Source organism: Bos indicus, chromosome 15 (genome assembly GCF_029378745.1).
Source record: "Bos indicus isolate NIAB-ARS_2022 breed Sahiwal x Tharparkar chromosome 15, NIAB-ARS_B.indTharparkar_mat_pri_1.0, whole genome shotgun sequence".
Taxonomy (NCBI): Eukaryota; Metazoa; Chordata; class Mammalia; order Artiodactyla; family Bovidae; genus Bos; species Bos indicus.
Genome location: NC_091774.1, coordinates 32,497,890 through 32,519,843, shown reverse-complemented (window position 1 = coordinate 32,519,843; position 21,954 = coordinate 32,497,890). Strand labels below are relative to the sequence as shown.

Genomic DNA, 21,954 nt, shown 5'->3' with positions numbered 1-21,954 from the left:
GTCTGTCTACTTGCACACCATGTAGGTAATTCTGTTGAATAGCTCCTCGAACCCAAGATAACCTCAGGAAATGAATCATCCCGTTTCTTGAGAAGTCCCCAGCACACTCTGACGACAACATATTACTGAGACTAAAAGCAGGTGCTCGGCTGAGTGCAGCTTTGTACTGAAGAATAAACTGTGCCTTTAGAAAACAGTGCTTTTCAGAATTTTGGAGAAAGGGCAGTCACATCATCAGCTCAACAGTTAAGGGATCACCTATTCTGGGCTGAATTCTGATCTCTGAAGGAGAACTTGTGTTGGTGAAGTGAAAATGACAAGAACCTTGCAAGAAAACAAACCAAGACATCTTTATATTCCTAACAGTCATGGAAGAAGATGTAGGGCCTCGGCCCTTAAGAAGGGAGAATTCAAAACATTCAAATAAAATACAGACATAATCTCATGGCCAAAAGTCTCAAAAAGATGAGACTATATACACAATGATGATAAAAATATAATATAAACCAAGATACACTAAATAAGGGACACAGGGGTAGAAACTCAAAACACAAATCTATGGTTCCACACAAAGGTCCTGATGAGCTCAGACTTTTAAAGAACATATCTAAGATGAGAATAGAGTCATATAACCAAGGGCAAAAACTTAAAGAGCCATAGCAATCTGCTAATTAATTTTAGCTGTAATTCTTCACACTAGTAATCTGCAGGAACCGTGACCAAACAGCTCAAACTCAAAATAAGCCAAAGGTAATGCTTCAAATTACCAAAATAATTGGCAGATTAGTGGGCAATCTAACTTGGTTACCCAGCAAGTTCTAAAAAGAATCAGAATGGAATGGGATCATCCATCTGATGGTTAATGGTATAAATAGCAATGACAGAGAAAAGCAGAAGAGGTTAGTCAATTTCTATGTTGGGTTTATCTTTATTAAGAAGAATGATCTTCAAACTGGACAAAGCAGGAAAAAAAAAGGAAGTTACAGGAAAATGAATACAAAATAAAGCACATTTGAGGGAACTGAAAGATTTAAAGGAATGATTGCAAAGTTCCTTTTAATAATCTCTAAAAAGAACCACGAGAACAGATAAAGATCTCAAAACTAGATGAGAAAAAAGTAGTTTTATTTCCCTTAAGAAGAAAAAAGTGGTTTCAAGAATGGACTATGAAACAGCTGATTTGAGAGAACTTAGATACGAAGGAAGGTGGAGCTGGGAACACACACGGTTTCACACACAAGTCACAACAAACGAACCCTGTTTCTTTTTCTCAGAGTTAATTCTTGATTTGAGAACAAGGTAATGGTAAGGGTCTACTTTTCATAAGGATATTCGTGGCAGTGGGCTGAGGGGACAGTATTGGCTGGGGAGGGGCATGTGGATATTTTCTAGGATGATGGAAAATTTCTCCATCTTGACATGCAACCTTCAGAATGGATGAAATGGTGTATTTAAGATAAGAGCATCTCATGGTGTGTAAAGGATATCTCAGTTAAAAACATAATTTAGTAGGAGCTACCAGCTTGAGAAGGCTGTCAAAGTGTAAAAACAGTTTTAGGTTTTTATTACCAGAAATCAAGTCTCTAGGATCATGTGGGTATCAATGCCAATGGGATGTGTGTTTCAGGCTGCTGGAGGCAGATCAGGCCCCCTCATCTTAAAGCCCTGATAGTGTGAAAAGGACCCAAGGGAGAACCTAGAGGGTGCAGATTCAGGATTCTACAGCACTGGAGGGAAGGAACTGGGGCTGTCTGCCATGGATGGGAGATGCTCTCCGGAGAACAGGGAGGGGTCCTCAAGCATCTGAAAGGCTTTCAGCAAAAGAGGAAATACCTGTTGGGTGTGTCTCCTGGAAGCAGAGCTGAGCCCACTGCATAGAAATGGGAGTGAGGAAGATTTAGGCTCTCTCTGACTTGAGAACTTCCACTCGTAAGGGAACGGATAAATAAATAGAGTGCATGAACACACGAACAACAAATTGTCCCAAGGTGAAATAGAAGCTTTTTATTTTTCAATTTGGTGAAGTCTCCATCACTAGAATTATTCAAGCAAAGACTGGGTGATCATCCATCACTGATGACAGGCAATTCCTGCAATGGATGGTGGAAGACGGAACTAGAGGATGTAATGTTGCCAGATTCCTGCTGCGTATCTCCCTGTGGACATCCCACAGCCATGTCAGTTCACCCTGACCAAATCTGCACTCATCCCCTGGTCCTTCCAGTCGACTCCTTTTCCTCTGTTTTTCTGTGAATGATGTGGTCATCTTGACCTGTCACCCGCCCCAGCCCCTGCAAACTGTCTGGTCAAAAAGCAACTCCTACAGACTTATTCCTGAAAATGCTTGGTCCCCATCTAAGCAACATCTCTCACCTCCAGTCTTGGTCCTTTGAAAATTCATGCTCCTGGGTTTCCCTGGTGGCTCAATGGTAAAGAATCCATCTATCAATGCAGGGGACATGGGTTGGATCCCTGGTCTGAGAAGATCCCACTTACCTTGGAGCAACTAAGCCCATGAGCCACAACTGTTGAGCCTGTGCTCTAGAGCTCAGGAGCCACAACTACTGAGTCCTTGAGCTCTAGAGCCCATGCTCCTCAATGAAAGAACACACAGCAATGAGAATCCCAGGCACTGCAATTAGAAGGTAGCTCCTGCTCACCCCAACTAGAGGAAAGCCTATGCAGCAACAAAGACCCAACATGGCCAAAAATAAATAATAAACAAAAATTTAAACAAAATTTAAACAAAAAATAATAAACAAAAATTAAAACATTCATGCTCCTCAACCTTGCCAGAGCCATCTTTCTATACAAGCCATCACTTCAAAAGCAAAGTCCAGTCTCTCTGGTAAAGCACATAAAAGTCCTGGGGGGCTCTGGCCCCTTCTCACACACCCACCTCAGGCCTCAGTCTGCACACCTCCACCCTGAGATCTACATTCTATCAACACTAAAGACTTGCACCTTCCACTGATTCATGTTGGTCTCCTCTCCCCTAAAGCTCTTTCTGACCCTGGGACAGTACCCCAGCATTGTTATTTACCCTTGAAGTCTCAGCCCAAGGTTCCTCTCCTCCCAGCAGCCTGCCTGGCCCTCCTTCTGTGGTTTCCCCTAGGACCCTGCGCTCCCCTCGGCTTTATACCTGTAACCCAGCAAGACTCCATGATGCCTCCCCCAGGCAAACCCCTCCCCCAGGTTCTCTGCTGCAGTTCCTTTCTGAAATACCTAGATAAGAGTATCTGATGCACATTTCCTGAGCTGTTTTCAGCTCAGTTCAGTTCAGTCGCTCAGTCGTGTCCGACTCTTTGTAACCCCATGAATTGCAGATGCCAGGCCTCCCTGTCCATCACCAACTCCCAGAGTTTACTCAAACTCATGTCCATTGAGTCGGTGATGCCATCCAGCCATCTCATCCTCTGTCATCCCCTTCTCCTCCTGCCCCCAATCCCTCCCAGCATCAGTCTTTACAGATGCTAAAACTACCAGCAAATGGAAGATGTTAATGACTTGATGACAATGAGCGTAGCTACTGGAGCCTAAGGATGGATAATGCGAACCCCTGTGACACCACACTGTTATCTCAATATCAAGCAATCAGAGAACTTTGCAGGGCTGGTGTGTATGTGTGTCTCTGTATGTGTGTGTGTCTATGTGTGTGAGTGTGTGTCTGTGTGTGTCTCTGTGTGTGTGTGTGTATGTTCTCAGTTATATCTGACTCTTTCAACCCTATAGACTATAGCCCAGCAAGCTCCTCTGTCCATGCAGTTCTCCAGGCAAGAATACTGGAGTGGGCTGCCATTTCCTGATCCAGGGATCAAACCCGCATCTCTTCTCCCCTGCAATGGCAGGCAGATTCTTAACCACTAATGCCACCCGGAAAGCCTCATCTGGTCTTTACACACTGCTACATCTAAAATGGATAACCAACAAGGACCTACTGTATAGCACAGGGAACTCGTCTCAATGTTATGTGGCAGCCTGGATGGGAAAAGACTTTGGGGGAGAATGGAGTATGTATGGCTGAGTCCCTTCGTTGTCCACCTGAAACTATCACAATATTGTTAATCAGCTATACTCCCACACAAAATAAAAATTAAAAAAAAAAAAAAATGCTCTCCTGCAACCCATCAGGGAGCTCAAGCTTCTTGAGCACTAGTTGTCCTGGACTCCTTGTCTGATGCCTTACAATAAATGCCGCTCTTTTCTTCACCCAGTGTCAGTAGATGGGCAAGCAGACCCAAGTTTGGTTCAGTAACATACCTACTTATTTAATGACCTGATTTTTCAGTATCTTCTACGACAGCTACCATTTATCAGGAATAAGACTTCTTACTCACTTTTCTGCCCCTGGCACACAGAAGGGCATTAATTAATATTTACTTTAAAGGAAATTAAATGAACCGCATTATATATATATATATATATATATTTTTTTTTTTTTACCCCATTTGTCAATTTCTCAACAGTTAAAGACTGATAAGAACACCTCCTCCTCTATAACTCAAGGGGCTGAAGAAATCACATGGGGGTAAAAATGAAGTGGGGGTGACTTTCAACCATTAAAGTTACTATGAGATCAGGTTCTACAACCAAACAAACTGGTTATCTGCCAGCTCCCACATTCTGGAACTGTGAGGCTGCTTGCAGAACTCAGGTCTAGAAAAGACAGCTGCTCTGCTGGGCGGAGTCTTTGCAGTGGCTTTTCAGGACTCACAGAGGAAAACCCTATGAAATCTGAAATCTCCTATGAGGAAAGAGGCTTTGGGGAACATTCAAGGTATTAGTAACTACTGATAATATCCTTATGCTGATAGGCGAACCACCGGGAAGAAACAAAACTGATTGTGTCCCTCTAGATCAGACCGACAAGCTAGGGTTTGGGTTTGTTTTTGGTCAGAGTGTAAAAACACAACACCCCCCGCTCTCTGAAGAACACTGATTCTACACAAGACAGACCTGCAAACCCCTGAGCAGGCTCTCGGTGACAGCATACTGAATGAAGGGGTGAGTGACTCCCAGAAGACACGCAGGAGCAAAAACAAACTGTTCCTCCTCTTACTCTCAATTTCAATTAACAACAACAAAGAAAACAGCCTCAGTGGAGAATCTCAGCAGAAGCTGAAACAAGTAACTGTAAACTCTTAGTTAGCTGTGCTAATTAGGGAGAGAAAGACATGAATAATTTAAAAAAAAAAAAACAACCAAAAAAAAAAGAACCCACCAAAACTTAATTCTTTCATTAAGCAAGGTTCCAACCTCTGTTCCACCAAACCTCTTACTAGAGTTAGATGTTACCCCTTACTCCCTAAGGTTGGGGAAGCTTTGCATCAGAAAGCTTGTCCCCCAGTCTCTCCCTCCAGCTGGTTCAGAAACATCTCGGAGCCACAGTGGGGCTGGCCGGCTCCCAAAGGATGCCTCACTAACCTCTGTATCCTCTCTTCCTAGAACAACTGGCTTCTCATGGATATTCAACAAATGTTTGTGCAATTGATCTAAAATGATGCCTAACAGAAATATGTTCAATTTCTGTCCAGCGTGAACCTGAACTCCTGACAGTCACATTCTCACCAGGTTGCACACATCTGGGGGCCCCCCGCCATGCACATCTGCATTCCAGGGATTGTCATTTACCATAGAACACCACAGAACTGCCCCAGACCCCCAGGGGTTTGTAAGACTGTTATGCCACCCCACCTCTTCCAGTTTTATTAACCAGGAAAAAAATTAAGCAGCACTGGAACACTAAGTGTGCATGACCTATTTATCGAACAATCTAACATTTACTAAGTGCCTGCTAGCCTGCGTAGAATAGAAATCCTCGTCTACAAAGACCGTGTTAATGAGTTGAGGAATTCAGGCATATGATGAAAAGGTAACTAACAAATGGAGGCAGTATGTGCTGAATGCCAAATCAACGAGACGGCTGCCAATAAACGCCATGAGACTCGAAGGAGGGAGCGAAGGCTTCGGCTGGGGACACCAGACTTGGAAGGATCTGAAACCCTAGACCAGCAACAGAAGTCCAGTTGAGTCAGAAGGAGCCTCCACTCACGTGGTTTAAAGATCTGAACTAATTACAATAGGATTTTCTGCTTCTCTTCTGATGACCTGATAGCTCAGAAGTCAGAAGCAGAGCAGCAGGAGAAGCAAGGGAAAAAACAAAACTCTGTGAGCAACATACAAATGCCAGGTGGCTGCACTACACAGGTTTTGGCCCAGCTCTGGCTGATATTTGGGACACACGCACCTGTCAATAGGAGGCCTGAACATATTCTCAATTTGCAAACGCGTTATTTGAACCACACCTACAGACACCTCCAAATGAGCTGGGCAAACAAAGGAACACTAGAGAGCCCATCTCCCACATGTCTACGACCCCAGAGTCATTGTTCAATGTCGGCGGAGGGCCCTGTGATCTCCTGGCAGCAGGTCTCATTTCCGGATCATGTTTTGCTGCAGCTAGCTAGCAATGACTCTGCGTCCCCTGAGCACATATGCACCGACAGATGGTGTAAGAGGACCAGAATCACGTTAACTGCTTCAGAAAAGCTAGTTTGGAATGCAAATATAGTCTGGAGGAGAGTTAAACAGGGAAAATCAGGAAGTGTGTCTCTGCAGTCTGACTGCCACACACAGAATGAAATGTATTCCCAGGCGGTCAAACTACCACGGAAGTCCCCTACCATACTCCTCCCAGGGTGTCCTGGATGTCACACTGTATTTATGTATCTTAGCGGATGGACTCCCTGCAAGTGGAGGAAAACATCCCATTTCTCTTTAGACACACGTCACCCAGCACTATCAGTGCTTGAGAAATGTGTGAGATGGGAATTAATAAATTAGTGGATAAGGGACTTCCCTGGCGGTCCAGTGATTAAGACTCCATGCTCCCGATGCAGGAGGCATGGGTTTGATCCCTGGTCAGGGAACTAAGATCTTGCATGCCACATGGCATGCCAAAAGGAAAAAAAAAAACACATGCTACAGAAAAATTAATGGATAAATAAATGATGACATGAAGGCGGGAAGCAGGTGCCCTCTGACTGTCCTCCTCTTTACAAACATCAATCTGAACGTGGACACAGCATGCTGCGTACAAAGAGGGCTTCTTCTGACTGCTGGCTCTCAGGCAGCCTCTGACCAGAGCTGCACAGACTAGAGAGCAGCTGAGTGAACGGCAGAACGCCAGGACTTTGGTTCTCCCTGTTTCTTGGAGGCCAGGCTGCTCAGCACAAGTCCAACTACCCACAAGGGAAAGAAACCAGCTGTTAAGATCTCTTTTTTCAAACCACCCACCTCTCTGTCCTGCTGCTGGTCCTGTTTCTAAAAGGAGTAAAGGAAAAGAAGGCTCTCTTCCTTGCATTAAATGAGATGATTATAGAAGCCCTTTCCTCATCCTCCAGCAATCTGTCTCGTGAATTCAGCCCCATAACAAGAAGTGAGAGCTAGTCTGCCCCAGCCTAATGTTGACAAAATTAACCTTTGTCACAACTTGGACAAAAGTAATGAAAGAACTGGTCCTGATAACATCAAATTCAAGAAGGCAGAGGCTACTAACTCTTGACATTTTTGCTTTTCAGAGGAATGTACAGCAAAGAATACAGAATGTAATTTAAAGACCTGAATGCCAGTCTTGCCTGTTACGAACAAAGTGGTACTTTGAGCAAGGTACTTTCTGAGCCTCGGTTTTCTCATCTATAAAATGAAGCCATTAACCCCAAATGTCCTTTGCAGGTCCATCTGTAAAAACCCCAGAACCAAAGGTTATCATAGTAAGAGTCACCTGTTTATCAAATAACATGCATTCCTGAAATTATTACTCATGTACTATTATTAATTATTATTATTACTCATTCTATGAATAACTGTGTCACACACAAAGCTAAGAAAGACAAACTGAAGAGCCTCCAGTTAATTTTTTAGTCATTATTAATTTATATTTTATAATATAGAGTTGCACTTTTTCAAATCAATAAAATTATTTCTTTTGTTCCTCTCTGAGATAGGAAAGGCAGATTTTCTTTATAAACAAGAAAAAGTTTAAATAATTTCCTTAGTCACACATTATGCGGTCAATAACCTAGTAAAACAAATAATCAACTTATAATCACAGAGTTAAATTTCTGGAAGAACAGTATAATGTTAAAAAGCTTCATCAAAAAATCCAGAAATTAATCATACTAAGTGAAGTAATTGACTATGCCAAAGCCTTTGACTGTGTGGATCACAATAAACTGTGAAAAATTCTGAAAGAGATGGGAATACCAGACCACCTGACCTGCCTCTTGAGAAACCTGTATGCAGGTCAGGAAGCAACAGTTAAACCTGCACATGGAACAACAGACTGGTTCCAAATAGGAAAAGGAGTTCGTCAAGGCTGTATATTGTCACCCTGCTTATTTAACTTCTATGCAGAGTACATCATGAGAAACACTGGGCTGGAAGCACAAGCTGGAATCAAGATTGCCAAGAGAAGTATCAATAACCTCAGATATGCAGATGACACCACCCTTATGGCAGAAAGTGAAGAGGAACTCAAAAGCCTCTTGATGAAAGTGAAAGAGGAGAGTGGAAAAGTTGACCTAAAGCTCAACATTCGGAAAACTAAGATCATGGCATCTGGTCCCATCACTATAGATGGGGAAACAGTGTCAGACTTTATTTTTGGGGGCTCCAAAATCACTACAGATAGTGACTGCAGCCATGAAATTAAAAAACACTCCTTGGAAGGAAGGTTATGACCAACCTAGATAGCAAATTTAAAAGCAGAGACATTACTTTGCCAACAAAGGTCCGTCTAGTCAAGGCTATGGTTTTTCCAGTGGTCATGTATGGATGTGAGAGTTGGACTGTGAAGAAAGCTGAGTGCCGAAGAATTGATGCTTTTGAACTGTGGTGTTGGAGAAGACTCTTGAGAGTCCCTTGGACTGCAAGGAGATCCAACCGGTCCATTCTAAAGGAGATCAGTCCTGGGTGTTCTTTGGAAGGACTGATGCTAAAGCTGAAACTCCAGTACTCTGGCCACCTCATGCGAAGAGTTGACTCATTGGAAAAGACCCTGATGCCGGGAGGAATTGGGGGCAGGAGGAGAAGGGGACAACAGAGGATGAGATGGCTGGATGGCGTCACTGACTCGATGGACGTGAGTTTAAGTGAACTCTGGGAGTTGGTGATGGACAGGGAAGCCTGACGTGCTGTGATTCATGGGGTCACAAAGAGTCAGACACGACTGAGTGACTGAACTGAACTAAAATAAGCCAAAGAGAGAGAGATAAATATTGTATGATATCACTTATACCTAGAATCTAAAAATGATACCAATGAACTTATTTACAAGACAGAAACCGACTCACAGACACAGAAAACAAATTTATAGTTCCCAAAGCAGGAGAAGGGATAAATTAGGACTTTGGGATTAAAATACACACACTACTTTGCATAAAATAAACAACAAGGACCTACGGCATAGCACAGGCAACTACATAGTAAGTCCCCTACATACAAACCTTCAAGTAGTGAACTTTCAAAGATGTGAAAATGCACGTGGTTCCAGCAAGGAACCAGAACCTGAGCCATCAACGTCAAGCATGAATGAAATTGCGGCTTGCCCTCCGTCTCCTATTGCTGATGATCCTTCAGCTCCACCATCTCCCACCTCCTCTCCCTCCTCCAGTCGGTAACTCTTCTTGCCTGCTCACTCGATGCCAGCCCCTGTATGACAGCTGTTGTGCTGTACTATTGTACTTTTCAAGGTACTAAACTGTAAGACTTAAAATGTTTTCTTCATTTTTGTGTTTGCTTTTTATGTATTATTTGTAGGAAAAGTGTTATAGACCTATTACAATACAGTGCTATATAGACGATTGTGTTAGTTGGGTATACTGAGGCTAACTTTGCTGGACTTAGGAACAAATTGCTCTCAGAATGTGCAACTTATTCATATGTAGGGGCCTTACTGTACTATTTTATAATAACCTACAATGGAAGAGAATATAAAAAAGAATTTATATAGATTTATATATACGTATACATGTATAACTGACCACTCTGCTGTACACCTGAAACTAACACAACACTGTAAATCAATCAACTGTATTTCAATAACATTTTTTTAAGGCTCCACGGAGACACTTACTTCAGCTCGTTGGTTTCCATGCCCTGGGCAATGGCCATGATGATGCCGCCATGGTCCCCCCATGTGTAGTAGTGAGGTCCGGGCAGAGCCTGAAGAGAGAGACAGACAGTCAGTGCTCATGCCACTGCCAGGGAGGTGGCCAGGAAGAAACAGTGCACACCTTGCACACATGCACAGGCACACACAGCAGGGATGTCCCCACCTGAGTACAAATTCCCATTCCCAGAGCACTTCACAGCCATTATCTCACCTGCTCCACACAGCCCCAGGGAGGAACAGAGCGAGTACTCACATCCCAATTTTTAAATTTCATTTATATATACCCAGCTGCACTGGGTCTCCGTTGTTGCATGTGGGCTTTCTCTAGTTGTGGTGAGTGGTGGGGCCGCTCTCTAGTTGTGGTGGGTGGGCTTCTCATTGGGGTGGCATGTGGGCTCAACAGCTGTGGTGCACAGGCTTAAGTTGCCCCAAGGCATATGGAATCTTCCCAGACCAGGGATTGAACCTGGGTCCCCTGCATTGGACGGTGGATTCTTAACCAGCAGACCATGAGAGAAGTCCCCAATTTTTTTTTTGCCAAATGAAAAAACTGGAGTTTCTACTAAAAGTGGCAGACTGTAAACTGCAAAGATAGGAATCAAACTCAAATCTCTGACTGTCACCAAGCTGTGATTAAAAATAACCAACTAGGGACTTCTCTGATGGTCCAGTGGTTAAGGATCTGCCTTCCAATGCAAAGGACACAGGTTTGATCCCTGATCAGGGAACTAAGATCCTACATGCTGAGGGGCAACTAAGCCCACGCACCACAACTACTGAGCCTGCACACTCTAGAGCCTGGGCACCTCAATGAGACCCAGCACAGCACCCCCAGAACAAACCATTAACCAACTGGAATTCGGGTTCTATTGTGACAGAATAAGCCCACTACAGTCCATCTTTCCTACTAATTACAAATAAAAACCTTTGGACAAAACACAAAAAGATAGCTACCTGAGGATGCTGAAAAGTAAACAAACTCAGGCAGCTTGTGAAGGGGACTAAAAACCTGGAGAAGCTACCCAAATGACTGAGGCTTCCTGGTACACCTTTGCCCCAAGGGAATGCCCCAACCTAGGATACTGCAAGCCCAGGCAGGTGGCTAAAGTTTTATAGAAATTTTCTGCTTAAGTAGACAAGAAAATAAGCTCCTGCAATTTTCCTACAGAAAAATGTAGATGGAATCCCAGAGAGGGGAGTTTGAGGAAGTAAACCTTCTAATTCTGTATATAGACTCAGACAGATTTCAGCTTGACCCCTAAGCTGTACGTGTGTGGAACAGACCCACACCAGCACAGAGAAGACTCAGCACCTGAATCGAGGTTTCCACAGAATGCAAGACAGAACTTACAGTCCGCACTGAACAGGTTCATTGCATGCTAAAACAAAAACTGCCACATCCTCCAGAAGACTTCACGTCGTGTCCCGGATACAATCCAAAACTCGCTCAACATACATACAGATCAGGAAAATGTCTCCAATCCTCCAGGGAAAAGACAATCAATGGGTGCCAAGCTCAAGATAATCCAAAGATTGGAATTACCAAATGCTATAAAACACTTATAACTGTGTTTCAGAATGTAAAGGAAAACAAACCTGAAATGAGCAAAAGACAAGAATTCTTCCCAGAGAAGTGGAAACTACTTTTTTAAAAAAAAAAAAAAAGGAAAGAATTCTAGAACAGGAAAATAAAATGTTTGAAATAGGAAAGTCACTGATGGGCTCAGTGACAGAATAGAAATGACAAAGGAATTCGTGAATTTAAACATGAATATACAGGAGTAAAAATGATCTATTCTAAAGAATGTGCAGAATAAAAGACTTAAAAGAGAAAAGCCCCAGAGACTTGTGGGACAAAAGGTCTAACAGGTATAACTGGAGGCCAAGATGAACAGGAGAAAGGAACTGAAGCAGAAAAAATATTTGAAAAAAATAACGGCCGAAAATTTCCCAAATTTGATGAAAGAGATAAATTTTATAGATTCAATATAAGTGTCCCCCAAAACACTAAGCACAAAGAAAATTAGACCTAGAAACATCATAACAAAACTGCTGAAAACCAAAGATAAGAAAACAATATCAAAGTATCTTAAGAAAAACGACATGATACATACACGAAAATGATAACCAATGAGTATAGATCTCACATCAGAAGACAGTACGTCTTCAAAGCACAGACGCACCTCGGAGATACTGTAGGTCCAGTTCCAGACCACCACAGAAACACAAACCACCGTGAAGCAAATCACATAGCTTTTTGGTTTCTCAGTGCTTATTAAAGTCATGTTTGCACTAAACTACAGTCTAGTAAGTGTACAATAGCATTACGTATAAATAAAACAGTACATACTTTAGTTTTAAAATGTTTTATTGCTCAATGGAGTAGAACAGAAAGCCTTAAATTAGACTCACACATATGTGGCCAATTGATTTTCAAACAGGCACCAAGGTAATTCAGTGGAGGAAAGAAAAGTCTTTCCAACAGGGCATACTGGACCAACTGAATGTCTATAAAGAAAAATGAGTATCAACCCTTCTCTCATACCAGATACACAAATTAACTCAAAATAGATCATAAACCAAAACCCTAAAACTATAAAACCTGCAAAAGAATAAATAAGGGAGAATCTCTGCAACTGTGGAAAGGACAAACATCTCTCAGAACAACAAAGAGCATAAAACACTGAAGAAAAGAACTGATAAATTAGACTTCATCAAAAGCAAAAACATCTACTCTTCAAAAGATACCATGAAGAAAATTTTAAAAAAACAAGCCACAGGCTGAGAAAATATTTATAACACACATAAAAAGACTTAAATCCAGAATATGTTTTTTTCAGAAAAACCTCTTACAGCTCAATAAGACAACCTAATTTTTTAAAACAGGTAAAATATCTGAACAGACACTTCAAAAAATATTTTTAAATGGCCAATGAGCACATGAAAAGAAGTTCAACATCATTAGTCAAAGAAATGCCAATTAAAACTACAATGAGATATCAAATGCACTTATTAAAATGTGTAAAATTTAAAATGCTGACCTTATCAAGTGTTGGCAAGCATCTGAAGCAATCAGAACTCACACACTGCTGGTGGAAATGTGAAATGGCACATCCACTTTGGAATACAATTTGACATTTTAAAACAATTTAGTAATTCCTTTAAAAGTTAGACATATACTAATTAGGTTGCCCACTCTTTCCTTCCTGCAATATCTACCCATGAGAAATTAAATATATATAATATATAAATTATATATATATGTATATATTTATATACATATATATATGTATACAATTATACATTTAATTTAAAAAACATGTAATTAAATGTTTGTAACAACTACATTGTAATCAGAAGAAACAAGAACATCCATCAACTAACAAATAGATAAAGAAATTGTGGAATATCCCCACAATGGGATACTAATCAACAATGAAAAAGGAAAGAACCGCTGATGAATGAAACAACATGAAAGAACCTCAAAATCCTCACAATGAGAGCTAGCAGCCAGGCCAAAAGACCGCACAGTGTATGAGTCCATTTATACAGAATTCCAGAAAATGTTAATAATCTGGAGGGATGAGGGTAGAGAGAGGGATGAATCACAAAAGAGACAAGATACTTTGGTGGGGCGATGAAGGGGTCTTAATTGTGGTGTGTTGGTGACGACGGAGTGAGGGTGATCAATTCTGGTCAGATTATATACTTCAAATATGTGCAGTTTATTGTACCTCTATATGCCTCAATAAAGTTATTGTTGTTGTTTTTTAAGGACCTCTATGAATCTGAGGATTTGCCCACTTAATTAGTAGTATGAACAGAAGGGAAACAAGAATTCTAGTCATCAGTTTTCTAGGCAGCATCTGTCAACTGCATCCCATTTCTTCTTCGCAGGCCACCATCGATCCCCTTCACACAGTAGAGACTGTCCCTCTTAAGAGAAGGCTGCCCATGGGGACTCAGATGCCCCCTCACACAGACCCTCTCAATTTTTTCATCCCCTCGTTAGTTTTCTGCTAGTTCCAAAACTATGGTCTCCTGTGGGATGGCCACCTCTTGGCAGGCGGGGAGTGTGCCCGGCGGGAGGCACTGACAGCTGCGCCCACATCAGCCAGATGACCCCACTTCCCTGCAGGAGGAACAAGACACCGCTTTCTCCCCAGAAGGAAATCGCTTGCAGATGTTCAAATTCCAGATTACACCAACATCAGAAGGTACAAACCAACCACAAGCCTATCTGCAGAGGAAAGAACACCCAATTTCAAAAGGAATGTCCGGCTCCAGGGAAGAGGAAAACCACTGCTTAATCGTTCCCATGGGGGCGGGACAAGGATGCCCCCAAAATTCCAAATTGTTCACACGGTTTTTTACTACTCTGGACTTAACAGTCTCCTTCATCCAAATACAAAATTATGTTCTCTACCATGCTGTTGAGCTGTATCTCTGTCTCTCTTTCTCTCTCTTTCTCTCACTCTCTCTCTCTCTCTCTCTCTCTCTCTCTCTCTCTCACACACACACACACACACACACACACACACACACGATGTCTGGGTCCTACATCTCTCAGCTGGAGGAATGGTGAGCCCTACCCCAAATGAGGTAAGGTACGTGACAGGCCTCTGTAAACTGCAAAGACCCAAATAAATGTTGGGTATGACTACTGCTTCACGTAAGGAGCATTTCTCTATGAAAGTGCACAAGTCGCATTCCCAGGAAGGGCACCGTGAGGATGGGAGCTGCCTGCTGGCTCTGCTGACAACCCCTCAGCCTTCCTGAGGTCACGCCCGGCTGGCAGGAGATCTGGAGGGTTCTACCCCAGCAGCTCCCCGCACGCACAGCAGAGCATCACTGACAGCGGCACCTACAGAACAAGACCAGATGCCTGTATCCCTGGTGAGGGAAAAAACACTTCTTTGTTTTACAAGTTTGGAAATTCTCTAATGTCCAAGGCTGAATTAGCATTTGGGGACTAGAGTACTAGCCCTTCAGAACCGGTATAATCGATTGCTGAGGATCCAAGTTTAGTCATACGAACATTAGGCAGACACAGCTTCCCTCCACAGCACAGAATGTGCCATAGCACAGGATGAGACGAAGGACCCAGTGATGGGGGGACGGGCTTGACTCAAACCTTCAATAGCACGCAAAGAAAAGTAAGTAACGAGGTTCAGACAGGACACCACCACATTACAATTTGCTGATGGATTCAGCAGACCCTTCCTGAGCACCCGGTGTCCATAATGGATGCTGCTAGTCCCAGGAGTAAAGAAGTGACAAAACAGACACCACTTTATCCTCATGGAACTTGTCATCTTGGAATGTTTACACAAATTCACAGTTGTTTTTTTAAGTCTGTTTTTGATTCAAAGTAACATTTTTAGCAAAATCACAAGCCCACATTATGGAGTGTGATAACAAATCTATGCAGCTGACCGTGTGTGGCTCCTGGTATCTCTCTGAATTTCATAACCACACTTGGCTTTGTGGGCCCCCCCCCCATAGGCCATGTGTGTCCCTGACACATTCTCACACTAACAAGAACAGGGGTGCGGGATGAGGGAGCTGACCTCTCGCCACCGGGCTCCAGCACTGCTAGAGATATATACGTTCGTCTTGCTTGCCAGGTTCTTCCCCACCGAACCTAAAATGCAAGAAGAGCAATTATTCCTAAGGTCAAGAATACATCAGTTTATCACCTGGCCCAACCAGAACTGCTGAGTCCTCTAGCAACCAGGACATCTCAGGACCACGAACAGACAGGGCTGCCCTAGGTGGCAGGGGTCCCTGTGTATGCAGCTGCACGTAAGCCAGCAGCTAAACCCATCAGTGACGACAGGCAAAGCCAACTCACCGGTGGCGATGATGAGCCCGGGCGCTGACTCCTTGGATAGGATGGGCATCCGCCGAAGCTGGAGGCTCAGCAGCTGGCTGAGCCGCTGGGCCAGGTGGAGGGAGCAGCCCTGGGAGAGCTGCAACACAAGTTCAGCTGCTGTCATCACGTGATATGCCCCCCAGTCTCCCTCTAAAGGCCGAGGCTTCCTGTGCCCATGCTGCAGTTGGCACAAAGCAAGGGGACTTGGCCCAAAGGAGACCAGAGCCACAGCCAGGCTGCCCCCACCCTCGCCCCAGATGGATATGATCATCTGAACCATGTAAACGCCACTTATGGGAGACAAGAGAAAGATACTAAGGAAAAAAAACCCTTCTGAGACTCTCAGAGAACAGCAGTTAGAAATCAGAGCTATATATAAACAGGTAATCTCAGTTCAGTTCAGTCGCTCAGTCGTGTCCAACTCTTTGCGGCCCCATGGACTGCAGCACACCAGGCCTCCCTGTCCATATCAACCTACAAGGAACTACTGTATAGCACAGAGAACTATACTCAGTGCCAAAAAGGGAAAAGAATCTAAAAGATATATACAGGTATATATCTATGTATGTATGTATGACTGAATCACTTTGCTGTATGCCTGAAACTAACACAACATTGTAAATCAACTATAATTCAATGAAACTTTTGAAAGAAAGAAGTCAGTGCCAACTTAAGTAGATGTGAAAGCTATCCCTCTCTCAGTGTTACCCAGCATTTCTCTCACATCACTCAGAGAAATGAAATGATTTCACGGTACTTATTTTCTAAGTCACTGGAGATGCATTTCAAATATGATTTAAGCAAGTCAGTCAGAAGGAAAACCAAGACTCAAAAGTCAGAAAGTCTTACTGATACACTTCCAGATGTACAACATATGAGATATAAACACCAAAAGATCCACATGAAATGTTTTTAAGTAGTCTGCATTTGTACAGAAAGTCTTCAGGTGTCCTCTGCGAGACTTGAAGTTCTTCCAACTGGCCTCCAGTACTTATGTTCAAATTTCAATAGCTCTGCAAACAAGGTCTTTTGCTATAGGATCAGGTCATGCCCAGGGACGGGGAAGCCTGGTGGGCTGCCATCTAGGGGGTCGCACAGAGTCGGACACGACTGAAGCGACTTAGCAGCAGGTCACGCCCAATTCTCCAGCTAGAAACTGACTGTCAAATGTTACTTAGCCTTGTCTAAGGAAATGGCAACCCACTCCAGTGTTCTTGCCTGGAGAATCCCAGGGACGGGGTAGCCTGGTGGGCTGCCGTCTATGGGGTCGCACAGAGTTGGACATGACTGAAGCGACTTAGCAGCAGCAGAAGCAGCAGTATTCTAGATAGGGTATCTCTAGTTGTGCTTTTTTTCCAGGTCAAAACTGACATGATTTGCTAGATATACTTACTTTTATAACAAAAGGATTTCTCTAACGAATATCTGTCTTAAAATAACGAGGGGGGACCTTTCCCGGTGGTCCGGTGTTTAACACTCTGCACTTCCAATGCGGGGGGCACGCATTTGATTCCTGGTCAGGGAACTAGATCCCACATGTCACAACTGAGACTTAGCACAGACAAAAAAATAAATTTTTCTAAAAGAAAAAGAAAATACAAGAGTAGGGCATCATATAAAGCCAGGGATCACAGTCACTGACTTCTTTCCAGGAAAAAGGAAGCAGCTGCTTAGGTGAATGGGAACCCTGAATGAGGCCAAATAACACATTTGAGGATTGTGAGCTTTTTAGATGAACCCACAGGTAAGGAAAATGGTAGAATCCTAAATTATATTCAGGAAAGAATTTTATAAGACATTCCTCAGAAATAATAACATATGGCATAGGTTCCAAACACAACCAGTGTCTCAGTAAATTATTTTTATAACAGCCTCAGATCAGAAGAAATACTAATATTTGTTTTTCACCACAGTTAAATCCATACAACCCAATAAGTACATGTCCTAATAATTTAGCAGCAGCAGTTTGAAATAATACTGTATGTGTTTATATTTAAGCTGAAAAAAAACATAAAACTTTTATTTCATCCTTGCTGCTGCTGCTAAGTAGCTTCAGTCGTGTCTGACCCTGTGCGACCCCATAGACAGCAGCCCACCAGGCTCCCCCGTCCCTGGGATTCTCAAGGCAAGAACACTGGAGTGGGTTGCCATTTCCTTCTCCAATGCGTGAAAGTGAAGTTACTCAGTCGTGTATTTCATCCTTACATAACCACAATTACTTAATAATAGGATGTAAACACCTGTTAGGCACTGCACAGCTTCTCAAACTTCAGAATCTAAGCAGATACCACTACTACCATTTCCTAAACCAGATAGATTTTCTTACTTGCTTTGTACCATGTAAACTGCCAAGCAAGAGTCCAGCTTCACAAAGATATATCATCCAAAGACATATAGCATGAGCTAATGTTGAAACTATGAACTAACCCAAGAGAGTAAATCCACATGGTGACCAACAGATGTCAAGTACCCTTCAAAAATTTAAAATACCCCATGGTGCCCCTGCGAGTTCATTACAGCACCCCAAGATAACTCGGTGCAGAGTTTCAGAACAGTAAGAGTAGAACTACAGTTATAAGTGTTTTTTAAAACAATCCAAACAAGAGCGTAGCATCTATACCTCACAATTGATTTTCTCTCCATATTCGGTGAAGGCTGGGGCCTGAAGGAACTCCCAGGTCCCGCCTTTGTCAAAGGTGATAACGGATCTCATGTTCTCCTCATTCATGGAGCCACTGATGAGAGTAGCAATGTAGACCCCTTGTAACCCCTCCACTCGGTGGAAGTCAGCAAATGGTTCATTGGCAAAATACCTACAATAAGATAAAATAAACAGTGTTATTTGCTAGGGATATTTTTATTTTAAATAACAAAATTTAACCATTTTTTAAGATTTTTTTTTATGTGGACAATTTTTAAAGTCTTAATTGACTCTGTTACAACATTACTTCTGCTTTATGTTTTGGCTTTTTGGCCGCAAGCCATGTGGGATCTCAGCTCCCTAACAAGAGATTGAAAACTGCACCTTCCCTGCACTAGAAGGCAAAGCCTCAACCCCTGGACCACCAAGAAGTCCACACAAAATTTAACCATTTTAAAGAAGATTCACTGGCATTAAGTATCTTCCTAATGTTAGGCAACCATCATCACTATGTAGTTCCAGAACATTTCTATCATCCCAAAGGGAAACCCTGTACCCCCGGTAGGCACACCCCACTTTTCGTTCCCATTCCAGATGCTGGCAACCACTGATTAGCTTTCTGTCTCTATGTGTTGCTGCTATTCAGTCACTAAGTCGAGTCCAACTCTTTGTGACCCCATGGACTGCAGCATGCCAGGCTTCCCTGTCCTTCACTGTCTCCCGAGTTTGCTCAGACTCATGTCCATTGAGTTAGTGATGCCATCCAGCCGTCTCATACTCTGTCGTCCCCTTCTCCTCCCACCTTCAATCTTTCCCAGCATCAGGGTCTTTTCCAATGAGTCAGCTCTTTGCATCATGGCCAAAGTACTGGAGCTTCAGCATCAGTCCTTCCAAAGAATATTCAGGACTGATTTCCTTTAGGATAGACTGGTTTGATCTTCCTGCAGTCCAAGGGACTCTCAAGAGTCTTCTCCAACACCACAGCTCAAAAGCATGAATTCTTTACCACTCAGCCTTCTTTATGGTCCAACTCTCACATCCGTACACAACTACTGGAAAAACCATAGCTTGGGCTTGCCTATTCTGGATATTTCATATAAATGTAATTATATAATATACGACCTTTTGTATCTGGTTACCTTCCCTTACTATAAAGTTTTCAAGGTTCATCCATGTTGTATCGGTACTGTATTCCTTCCTTCCTGTGGCTGAATAAACTGCCTTTTTTTTTTTTAACTTTGAAGGCCAAGATGCTCATCTGATCAATCACTCCTCACATGGGGTTCAGAATGATAAATACAACACAGAAAAGTTGATGTGAGAGTTACATTTATTTCTCACTAGGATATTGACCCCAAATCCTCCAGTGAGCCTGGATAAACAGGAAACAATAAACCAAACTTACCAGATTCTAAGTACAGTACTGGCCTGTTCACAACAGCCAAGACATGGAAGCAACCTGAATGTCCATCCACAGATGGATGGATAGAGAAGATGTGGTGCATATACACAATGGAATGCTACTCAGCCATGAAAAAGGAATGAAATCATGTCATCTGCAGCCACATGGATGGACCCAGAGATGACCATAAGAGAAGTAAGTTAGAAAGAGAATGACAAATACCACTTGCACGTGGAATCTTAAATGTGACACAAACAAACCTATCTAGGAAATAAAAACACACTCGCAGACATGGAAAACAGACCTGTGGCTGAGGACAGGGATGGGATAGGGAAGGACTGAGAGTTCGGGGTTGGCAGATGCAAACTATTTTATTATAGGCTGGATAAACAACAAAGGTCTTACTGTATAGCACAGGGAACTATATTCAATATACTGCGAGAAACTATAATGGAAAAGAATACGTGTGTGTGTGTTTGTGTACATGTGTGTATACAAATGAATCACTCTGTCACACAGAAAAAATTAACACAACACTGTAAATCAACTAGACTTCAATTTAAAAAAAAAATTACAGTGTAGTGCTGGGGCTTACAACTTAACCCAGTCTATAAGGCGATGGCAACCCACTCCAGTACTCTTGCCTGGAGAATCCCATGGGCGCAGGAGCCTGGTAGGCTGCAGTTCATGGGGTCGCACAGAGTTGAACACGACTGATGCGACTTAGCAGCACTAGCAGCAGCACAGAAATATAGCTAAAGGGTTACATTGTCCAGATACTTACAACTAATTAGCCAACACCCTGATCAGACAGAAGCCCATAGGATTTGTCAGGGAACAGAGCAGAAGCCTTCCCAAAGACACAGTACATCCAACAAGGATGGCTCTGGAAACCGTGAGGTTATGCTTATTAACAGGGAACCAGAGACAAAGACCTCGCTGGCCTTAACTGCTATGTTAGTTAAGGAAGGTCCAGATCCTGCAACTTCCCTGAGCAGTAGTTTTGCACTAACATGGTACACGTTCTAAGGACTCACCCCCAAGAAAGGGTAGCCACAGTTCACACGTGGCTTTTAAAACTGGAAGCATGTCCTTTATTTGGGAGAGTTCTGAGCCACCGGGCTTTATTAATTAAAAACAAACAAACAGAAATGCACTTTCCTGTCATCTGTCATATAAATCTGAAGCAGGAAGACTGTTTCGCCAGTTCAGACAGAAAGATGCCCACAGAAGTGGCAGAGCCACCCCGCCTGAGACAGAGCAAGGTCCCCCAGAAGACACTGGCGCTGAGACCAAATGTTCTGACACGTGGTTTCCTCAGTTCCGGCTTAGTTGGTTTTCAGTTGCTTCCGTAGGAAGAAGCCCAGGTCTGTTACCCACCTTGCCCTCTATTCACACGACTCTCCTGCTTGTGATCCTACTACTGTGAGGGCCACCACAGGCTTCTTCCAATTTATCTGGGAGGTCTGAGTTTTTCTCCTCTCGAGGAGCCCTGTTTCTTTCCTCAGTCTTTCTCCTGGCATTTTATCTTTTCAATCCAAGCAGAAGCCTGTCCCCCGTACCTCCACGCTCCTCCGGGCCCCGGTCCATCCTGTCATCTCTCCTTCTAACACCTTGCACCCTGCAACCACCTGACTCACCCAAGCATCTCTCTGCAAGAGTCCGTATTCTTCCATTTTCTCTCACTGGCTCTCACCACTTGCTTTTCCCTCTCACCAGGCAGCTCACCAGGTCCCTCCCAGCCACCTTCAGCCCAGAACCCAGCAGTCCTCCTCAAAATGCCCTGCAGGCAAGCCACTTCCGTCCACTCCACGTCTGTCCCTCCATCTAGACAGTGCCTCCCTTCGGCACCTCTCACCGAG

At 43.2% G+C, this 21,954-nt stretch overlaps 1 protein-coding gene across 2 annotated transcripts in view; it reads right to left on the bottom strand.

Annotated features, from left to right (window-relative positions):
* SORL1 (sortilin related receptor 1) overlaps positions 1 to 21,954 on the bottom strand; it is a 170,447-nt gene that overhangs the window by 87,277 nt on the left and 61,216 nt on the right. For both annotated transcript variants that reach the window (XM_019975277.2, XM_019975276.2), the window contains exons 9-12: positions 18,670 to 18,862; positions 16,029 to 16,146; positions 15,745 to 15,818; positions 10,136 to 10,224 (exon numbers count right to left, since the gene is read on the bottom strand). In XM_019975277.2, coding sequence (XP_019830836.2) covers positions 10,136 to 10,224; positions 15,745 to 15,818; positions 16,029 to 16,146; positions 18,670 to 18,862 — 474 coding nt within the window. The remainder of the gene's footprint in view (positions 1 to 10,135; positions 10,225 to 15,744; positions 15,819 to 16,028; positions 16,147 to 18,669; positions 18,863 to 21,954) is intronic.